Below are 10,460 nucleotides of genomic sequence, written 5' to 3' on the forward strand. Positions count from 1 at the left end.
GACAAATTAAGCAAATCCTCTTGCAAGTGGCCTAGGTGAGCCAGGGCGGATAACAATATTCCCCGAGCTTACCTTGCGCCTGCCCCTGTCTTGCTGCCTCTGGAAACAAGAGGGAGCAATAGCCCGGAGTTGCGGTGCTGTAATGAATATGGGGGCAGGAAGACTTTCCCCACGTTCATCAGTGATTGGAAGATGTATAGTTCTTGCACTAAGCCAAATGCTCCCACTGCTAACCACTCCTACCGAGTTCCATGGCTACATGATCACTTTGTCCAATTCTTGGGCTCAGTGGGAGTTCGTTCTTCTGAACAAGCTCCCCTTTATAGTTTAGTCTTTGGTTCTAACTGCCAGTCACTGCCAAGCCTGGGAATAGTTGGGGCCCAGAATTCATTGCAGCATCCAGGTCTCTATTTTCCAGGGCCTGTGAATTTCGGTGGCTGGCTCCACCGTGGATGTGAAAGAGGCGCAGTATTGATTTATTATATAGTGAGTATCTTTCTATATCATCATTGGGATTGTATTTTATTACGAGGTGCAAGTTTTTCTGTTTGATCCACGAGTGGGACCTTTTTGTTTTGATCATCGCACGGCATATGTTCCTCTACACAGATCAGTGAGCGGTTTCTTCATACGTCCAAATGTGGGAGGCTAGAGAAAGAGAGAACATATGGCGCCCCGATGGCTTAGCTAGGTGCACAATCACCGGGAAAATCATATCTTGCAAATACTCTGAATAAATAACAGCAGACTCATTATTTCTTTAGATGTGAGCTCCTAACCAGCCCCAAATAGAAAACAGGGTTTTCAACTTAAAAAGTAATTTAAACATACAGTATCTTAAATTCTAAAACAACATTGATAAAGTAACAGAGCATATTACTTGGTTTTGTAATCTGTCCATTACAACAGGTCATGTTCTGTGCGCTTCCTAACAGAGAATGTTTTTTTGTGTTCTAGGTGCCCCATTTCAGCGTTCCCAGCATGCTCACGCTACCTCCTGCCGCCACTTCCACCTGGGCCCTCAACCTCAGCTCCCGGACTTCCCCCTCCATCACCATCACGTCCAGCCCCAACCAGGAATGGCTTCGCACATGGCAACAGCCCACCAGCATAATGGATCACTGCACCAGCCCCTGCCACCCTTGCCAGGCCTGCAATTCCAGGAGGTTGCAGGACCCTCCTTCCTACCTCAGGCCCTACACCAGCAATACCTCCTCCAACAGCAGCTCCTTGAGGCCCAGCACCGCCGGCTTGTTCCTCACCCCAGGTGAGCTGTGTACAACATTAGTAACCGATACCTGAAATAGCTTTGGTAGGACAAAGCTATTTGTAGAGCGACCGCCCCACCCAAAACCCTCCTCTTCAAGCCTATTTTTTTTTTACCTACTTCTACATTACTGATGTGCAGGGCTACTGGTACTTTTCCTTATTTAGAGATCAGCAAGAAACTCAATGTAGTGATTATAAAATTATTATGAATTGAGTTGGAATACTAACTAGTAGGAAAGGGAGAAATGTTGTCCACCCTTATTTAGTTAAAGCGGAACTATTTATTATAGTGCAAATATGAATTAATTTCCAGAAAAATATGATGGTAGGGTGGTGCTCATAACTTCCGATGGGTCGAGTGGGATTTACTCAAATGTTATGTTACAAGTGGGTTCATTTAAATAAATAAATATATATATATATACAGTATATATATATATACAATATATATATATATATATATATATATATATATATATATATATATATATAAAAATGTAAATACAACTGTATATATATATATATATATATATATATATAAATATATATATATATATATATATATTCAGTATATGTATATATATGACAAGAATGACCTAGGCGCAAAGGGAGAAAAGAGAAAAGAACATAGGGTAGTATGTACTGGCAATTGACACCTTAAATGGTAAGATATGCACTCACAGAATAAAAGTTTATAAAGGGCCTTTTATCCACCCTGGGATCTGGACCGGATGACGATCTCTCACTCTTCGCAGAGGTTCTTGTTCCAAACAACCATATAGAGCTGCTCTGGGATTCCAATAGCCTGTCCTCCGTCTCACAGGTGTATCGTATACATATAGGGAAGTAAAAACACATATATAGTGTAATACAATTTTATTTAAAAAACTTCAATATGCCATGATAGGTAAGGTAAAAAAAACTCACATTTAGTGAGCCCTTTAAAAACAGTTGAGAGTATTCGGGAGTATCTCACACTCGTTTTATAACCATTCGCTCTCACAATGTCCTTTGAGTATCACACTGTCCTGCAGTAAGTATCCCAGTGTATCTGCCATATTTTAAGTAATCTCTGTTATCACAGCTGATCTGCCATCTCACACTGTCCTGCTGTTGTAGCACTGTCCTGCAATCCTACAATTGGTGTCTCAGTGTACTGTACCTGACGTTCTTGGTTGATCTTTGTCGTCACAGCCGATCTATGGGCTCTGTGCCATCCTGCACCTGATCGCTCGGTACACAGCTCTCAGCTCTCGGTACACAGCTCTCAGTTCCGCATCTCGCAGCTGTGAGACTTGCATCGGGATCTCGTGAGACTTGCGTCGGGATCTCGCGAGACTCGCGCGGTTCCCCTCCAATGACGTCACAGATGCCGATAACGAACACAAAGTGTGTAGATTTTATCCTCCTCCTCACGTCTCTACTTCACTCTACAACTACTGATACAGAGTATCAGTCTGCCCTACGCGTTTCTCCGTATAGGCTTCATCAGTCTCGCGAGATCCTGACGCAAGTCTCACGAGATCCCGACGCAAGTCTCACAGCTGCGAGACGCGGAACTGAGAGCTGTGTACTGAGAGCTGAGAGCTGTGTACCGAGCGATCGGGTGCAGGATGGTACAGAGCCCATAGATCGGCTGTGACGACAAAGATCAACCAAGAACGTCAGGTACACTGAGACACCAATTGCAGGATTGCAGGACAGTGTTACAACAGCAGGACAGTGTGAGATGGCAGATCAGCTGTGATAACAGAGATTACTTAAAATACGACAGATACACTGGGATACTTACTGCAGGACTGCAGGACAGTGTGATACTCAAAGGACATTGTGAGAACGAATGGTTATAAAACGAGTGTGAGATACTCCTGAATACTCTCAACTGTTTTTAAAGGGCTCACTAAATGTGAGTTTTTTTTACCTATCATGGCATATTGAAGTTTTTTAAATAAAATTGTATTACACTATATATGTGTTTTTACTTCCCTATATGTATACGATACACCTGTGAGACAGAGGACAGGCTATTGGAATCCCAGAGCAGCTATATATGGTTGTTTGGAACAAGAACCTCTGCGAAGAGTGAGAGATCGTCATCCGGTCCAGATCCCAGGGTGGATAAAAGGCCCTTTATAAACTTTTATTCTGTGAGTGCATATCTTACCATTTAAGGTGTCAATTGCCAGTACATACTACCCTATGTTCTTTTCTCTTTTCTCCCGTTGCTTTGGTCATTTTTGTCGTATCTACAATTTACAGCTACTGTGGAGCTGTGGACCTAAAAGGCAGCAGGTTGGAATAGGGACAAGTAGTTTGTAAGGGTTATTACCTTTCAATTTATGTGGTTAAATTTTATTAAGTTGTTATTTTAGGATTGCGCAGTGTTATTTCTGTATTATTTGTATATATATATACACAGTATATATATATATATATATATATACACACAGTATATATAGTATTATTAATGTGTGCTCCATGTAATCAATCCCTACATCACACATTGGTTTACATGTCACTGAGACTGTTAAAATGGACAGTGTTTCTTCAGTAGGACATACCACAGTGTGTATCTTCCGTATCTTCAGTAGGACATACCACAGTGTGTATCTTCAGTAAGAAATACCACAGTGTGTATCTTCAGTAGGACATACCATAATGTGTATCTTCAGTAAGAAATACCATAGTGTGTATCTGCAGTAGGACATCCCACAGTGTGTATCTTCAGTAAGAAATACCATAGTGTGTATCTTCAGTAAGAAATACCATAGTGTGTATCTTCAGTAGGACATATCACAGTGTGTATCTTCAGTAGGACATACCAGTGTGTATCTTCAGTAGAACATACCACAGTGTGTATCTTCAGTAGAACATACCACAGTGTGCATCGTCAGTATGACATACCACGGTGTGTATCTTCAGTAGAACATACCACAGTGTGCATCGTCAGTATGACATACCACGGTGTGTATCTTCAGTAGAACATACCACAGTGTGCATCGTCAGTATGACATACCACGGAGTGTATCTTCAGTAGAACATACCACAGTGTGCATCGTCAGTATGACATACCACAGTGTGTATCTTCAGTAGGTCATACCACAGTGTGTATCTTCAGTAGGACATACCACAGTGTGTATCTTCAGTAGGTCATACCACAGTGTGTATCTTCAGTAGGTCATACCACAGTGTGTATCTTCAGTAGGACATACCACAGTGTCTATCTTCAGTAGGTCATACCACAGTGTGCATCGTCAGTATGACATACCACGGTGTGTATCTTCAGTAGAACATACCACAGTGTGCATCGTCAGTATGACATACCACGTTGTGTATCTTCAGTAGGTCATACCACAGTGTGTATCTTCAGTAGGACATACCACAGTGTGTATCTTCAGGAGGTCATACCACAGTGTGTATCTTCAGTAGGACATACCACAGTGTGTATCTTCAGTAGGACATACCACAGTGTGTATCTTCAGTAGGACATACCACAGTGTGTATCTTCAGTAGGACATACCACAGTGTGTATCTTCAGTAGAACAACAGAGCAGTTTGCATGATTAGAATCAGGAAAGATGAAAGGCCTTCGACATGATCTCTGTGACAGGAAAGGGGGAGAAGGGGACATAATATAAATGTTTAACTATATTCAGGTTATAAACAACATATAGGATGGAAGCATTTTTAGAGAGCGAGGAATTATGGAAGAAGATGTGGTCCTCATGCCGGGGGGTAGAAGGCTCAGGAGAAATGTAGGGAAATGCTTCTTCAATGAAATCACAGTTGATGCACGATCAGATGTGATGGGGGATAACACAGTACAGTAAAGAAAATCGCTAATGCTTGTTATAAGGATAGTGGCATCTGAACTATAGAAAACAAATACCATGAATCAAATAGTGCTTAAAGCAGCAGCCTCCCCCTAAATCCTATCCCCCAGCCCCTTATATTAACTGAACCTGGGGTGCTCATAGTCCAAGCTCCACGGGACACTCTGGGTCCAGAGACATTCACCCTTTGCAATGCTGGCAAAATGTAAGAAACAGCAATATCGCCCACAAGGTCGCCCAATATAGAGCCCAGGCAATGTTGGGGCTTTCTCTTGGCTGGCGAAGCAAAGCTGATCCCGGTGGCTATATTGGGGAGATCAGACGAAATGTTTCAGACCCCCTGTAGATCAACGGGTTCAGTATGGTAAAAAGAAAACCAGCAGCCCGGATTGTCATTTCCCAGTTACAGCAGCTTGCGAACACAGCCCGAATAGACGAGCCATTGATCTTTATCTCCCTCGTGTGCAATAGCAGAAAAATGTGCTTTTCTATGGTGCGAAAAATATGCATATTATGTGTTTTACCCCTACGTGGCTATAATGCATTTAATTAAAAGTGTAGCCATTTAACTAATCCATTGAAGAGAGAGATGTTTAGCATATTTACGGGAAAAGGTGTTTTTTTTCTTCGCCGCGCATGAAAGTTATTTCACGTTAAAGAAACCTTCCATATGAGGGATCTGGGTGTGTCCATGTAATAACGAAAGCTTGAAACGTCTAAATCTTGCCCCTGCACATACTACATTTTCAATGCGCAGAATTATAATGAACTGTTGTGGGACAAATGTACTCGGGCGAGCAGCCGATAACTAGACAGGAGTTGGCTGTGCTTACGGAATCAGATGCTATTGTTTGGCTTTTAGATCTGAAACAATAGTTTATGAAACGACTGGAAGAGCTTTGTTTATTCTAAACTAGATAGAGCAGTTGATAGATGTGCACTGTATTTACATAGACAGTCTCACTTTACTAAACTTCCAATTCCAATGTAACCCGACCTTCCATTTCACTGCACAGGGAAAGCCTGGTAAATTTCTTCTACTCAGTGGTGCTGTTTATAAGCTCTGGTCATCAAACTTTACATAAATTAGTCAATAGCCTACTGCGGATTTGGTTTTGAACATGCAATGCTGTCTAGTACACCCACAAACTCTACACTGAACACGAGGATTCTTTAGAGTTTGTCCTCGCTTGTATTACATCCACATACAAAGCATACATACATCTGACAGTATTTCAGTTGGCAGATTCCAGATAATGTAAAAGCTCCTCTGACTCCCTGTTGTAAATTCTAGTTGAGTAATAGAGAAGCCTGACTTTGTAGGACTGAGGAAGACTCCAAGGACATATTTGGGCGTTTACGTTTCTCATATCAATTGCTGGAATGGCTGAACCAACTGTGGTTTTCTGAAGCCTGGCAGCAATATGCCCCCCATAAAACATATATATACCTGAGCTGTCAGGACCACAAGTACTGTAACTCACATGGCCCTGTGATGTCTTCCTAACACGTGAGTCTGTATTCTCTCACAGGCGGACTCAGGAGCGCATGTCTGTTCATCCTCATCGGTTACGCCCAGGCTTTGACTTCAGCCACCAACTACAAATTTCTCAACCATTGGGGCCTAGGTATTTGGCTGAAGGCACAGACTGGTAAGTCTGTAACTTACTGTCTGTCCATTGGCTATGTGTTTGTAGGCCAGATGATTAGGTTACGCCTCCACGTACTGATGACTGATAGGCAAAGCAATGGATACGAACCTTTGTGCAAACACATCATTACATTTAGAGGAGGTGGGGGGTTAGGAATAATAAAGGGGGTCATTGAAGACAGCATTGTCACCTGCTCACGTTAGGTAAAGGGTTGAGTACTACAGTATTTATACTGCTACACAGATTTGCCAACGTACATTCTGTGCCCACAGATACTGTTTATACTTTTTGTGGTTAGTTTAATATAATGAATGTGCTGTCTGCGTGTGGACAAATTAATTTTTTGTAACACAATAGTGTAATGGACTGACACTAATGGACTGATTTGCATTAAAACTGAAAAAGAAGTTTAATTAAAATAGCTGCATGGGGGCTATATATTACAGATTATTTTAATATCCCTAGATGCACCCCACTAAAAGCAACAAGATTGTTTTCCTTTATTACATTTGGCTTTGTCTGTGAATTATACCATGTATAAGATGTCAGCCCCCTCCATAGCATCTCTGCACCTACTCTTCCAAACCGCATTACTCAGTGTCGTAGAAACCGCAGATATTACACATGGCATGCCATCAAATATATACTGTGTAACCCATATATACTAAGTGGTGTATGTTATTCCATAAGAAACGTTACAGCAACACTTTGCAAATATAGCCCAAAAATGCATAAATACTGTACGATAAAATGTAGAGGCAATTAAAGAAGTGTTACAGTGTTACTCATTTAATTCACATTGAACATGAGTGACTGGACCTTTAAACCCAAGAATATCACTTGTATGATCAAAACAGCTTTCCACTTCTCCTTCCACTACAATCACACGTACATGTTAATATCTATGTCATGACGTGGAAATCTTACAATGAACATCTGTGCTGCTTTTTTTGTGTATGTTTTGGGTATTTTAGTTTTAACATTATTTAAACTTTGGGGTCCCCAAAACTGATTTGGCGGTGCCCCCCATCTCCAGAAACCCGGTGGTTGCCAAGAAATGTAGTATATTATGTTATATTATTATAGTACTGTGTGTGTGTGTGTGTGTGTGTACATACATACACACATACATACATAGCTATATACAGATATATATATATATTTATATATATATATATATATATATATATATATATATATATATATATATATATATATATATATATGTAGATAGATAGATAGTCAGTAAGGGTCACGATTGTGATCCAAAATACCAGTACGTCACAGTAGGGGAAAACAGAGTATTTATTAAGTCCAACAAGCAAACATTTAGCCCGACATTTCGGTGCCATGGGGGACCTCATTCAGGGGTGAAGAAGGCGAAATGTTTGCTTGTTGGACTATATACTCTATTTTTTCGACTCCTATGCCGTGCTGGTATTTTGGATCACAATCGGGACCCTTACTGACTTACAGTCACCCCCACTCTACCTTACACCACATCGGCCTGTACAGGCGCTCCACCCAGTGTGCACAGCCGTCTTGACATTGCAGGTTTCTATTGCTGGAGACCCCCGGCAGACACAATTTTGTGAGTTTTGGGAGTGAATGACAATGTGTGTGTGATTCTAATTCTCACACTCTCCTTTAAAGAACATTATTAGATCAGCTATAACAGCAGCTTCTGTATTAAAGCAGATAGAGTTGCTGCTTTAATGTTGATTAACTGCGCCAGCCGGAATGACGGTAACATTCAGCATGCATGTAATGGTCCTTATTTCTGTTTCATTTCCCACTTTCAGGGACCTCAGTGTGGACGCAGGTTTGACTCAGTTCCAAGTAAGGCCAGTCCCTCAGCACTATCAGCATTACTTATCAACTCCTCGTCTGCACCACATCCCCAGAAATACGTCATCAGCACAGATGGTAAGAGATTCTCTTTTGAAACCCTTTCATTGGTCACTATATAAACCTACCACTTGTGAGCACATCCACATGTCTCACACAAGTCTGCAACACTGTATTTCCCCAGTATCTCTTGGCATACAGTGTCCACTGCAGCCAGGAATTCTGGGTAATGACATGCAAATGAGCACACAGGGTCACCTTTTGCTTCATGTCCATTTTAACATGGGACCCCTATAAGCTTATGCCTGCCGTGTGGCATTTTTATATAAGGGTTGCATTGTGTCATGAACAATATTAGAAAGACTGGGGGGGGAGGGGGAATAAGAAGGGGATTGGGTATCAAGTGTTGAAACTTTTGTATCGCCCCCAAAACAGGATGCACCCCTTTGCGTCAATGTATCATGGTGCTCTGCTCCTTTCGAGACAAAGGAGGAGGTAGGGGAGGAGATAGTCAGCACCTTATAACAATTAATGTATCAAAACGTGCGTCTTAAACTGGTCCAGGTTTCCTCCTTCTTTCCATCATATAAATCCGCCATGTCTGAGGTGGCGTTAACTTCTACTCCCCAGAGACCTGTGGCAAATGTAAGAAATGAAATGAACAATGTTTATATCTCTACTGCTGGCGTCAACTGCCTCAACATTTTTGCTCCGTGTTTTGGAGCAAATTACGCTGTCTATGTACATACCCCTCCCAGATATGGCTAGCAAGGCTCCATGTCATCCTGGGGCATTGGTCCAGTCCTTGTGTTCTGCTGTAACTCCAAATACAGAGCAATTTTGTTAGTAATAGTTTGTAGCATCTCTCAAGATAATGGACACTTGAAAAAAACAGAATTGGACCCATTAGGACATGGAGCCAAGTTGGCAACACTGGTAACATAAAGTAACTTGAGCCGCCTGAGGTCCACGTTCTTTTCTTACTTGTATTGTATTGTATGTCTTTATTTATATAGCGCCAAAAGTGTACTCAGCGCTTCACAAAGAATACAGTACAGGGAATTATAATTATACAATAAGTGCAGCAAAATCACACAATAGGAAAGGAAATCCCTGCCCCAAAGAGCTTACAATCTAAGAGGTTTAATGAGAAACTTACAGAGACAGCAGGTGAGGGAGTAAGTGCTGTAGATGGCAGTGCTTGGTCACAATGGGTGGTAGGAGTGACTGAGTGTGGGACATTAGCCATGAGGGCAGGCTATTGGGATGCTTGATTTGTGGGATAAAATTTAAGGAAGGTCAGTGTTAAATGAAAAGGTTAACACCATTTACAGGGGAAGAGGTGGCAGGGAGGCATGAGTGAGATCAGGTGTGTATGTCTGGCTTCAGGCTTAGGTAAGATCCCCAGCAGCAGGAAGGAGTAGATAGAGGGTGTGAATAGAGGATTTGTGTGGGTGTTTTTTTATTGAGGGGTAAAGAAGTTGTTGGGAGAGAGGTATATAAATAATGGTGCAGTGGGGAGTGGAGATGTTGTAGAGAACAGAAATGCTCACAAAGGAGTGAGGAAACAGTAAACGGAAAAATAAATAGGGAGGGCATAGTGAGATGCAGGAGGAGAGAGTTCCAAGGTACTGGAGGATAAAAGTGTACAAATAAATCACAGATGTTAAAAGTTAATGTCTCACAGTGGCAAAGTTGTAACGCAGAGTCCAGATCTTGTTTTGGGGTTCATATTATGGTGGCATCACTAACGCTTTAATGGTTATAAAGAGTAAATGGTCCAAGAACATTATGTATGGTGGAAGATATTTAGGTTCATGCAGGAAAATAACACCCAGTGCATGTAAACCAGGTTATG

At 41.6% G+C, this 10,460-nt stretch overlaps 1 protein-coding gene across 1 annotated transcript; it reads left to right on the forward strand.

Annotated features, from left to right (window-relative positions):
- Window positions 1-859: 859 nt before the first annotated feature.
- Window positions 860-8,680, forward strand: LOC142483060 (E3 ubiquitin-protein ligase ARK2C-like; the record flags this gene model as incomplete). Its single annotated transcript, XM_075583138.1, has 3 exons — window positions 860-1,267; window positions 6,635-6,754; window positions 8,557-8,680. Coding segments are annotated over exons 1-3 (573 nt in total), but the record flags the coding sequence as incomplete, so codon positions are not given.
- Between the last annotated feature and the right edge of the window lie 1,780 nt (window positions 8,681-10,460).

Source organism: Ascaphus truei, unplaced genomic scaffold (assembly GCF_040206685.1).
Source record: "Ascaphus truei isolate aAscTru1 unplaced genomic scaffold, aAscTru1.hap1 HAP1_SCAFFOLD_2913, whole genome shotgun sequence".
NCBI lineage: Eukaryota > Metazoa > Chordata > Amphibia > Anura > Ascaphidae > Ascaphus > Ascaphus truei.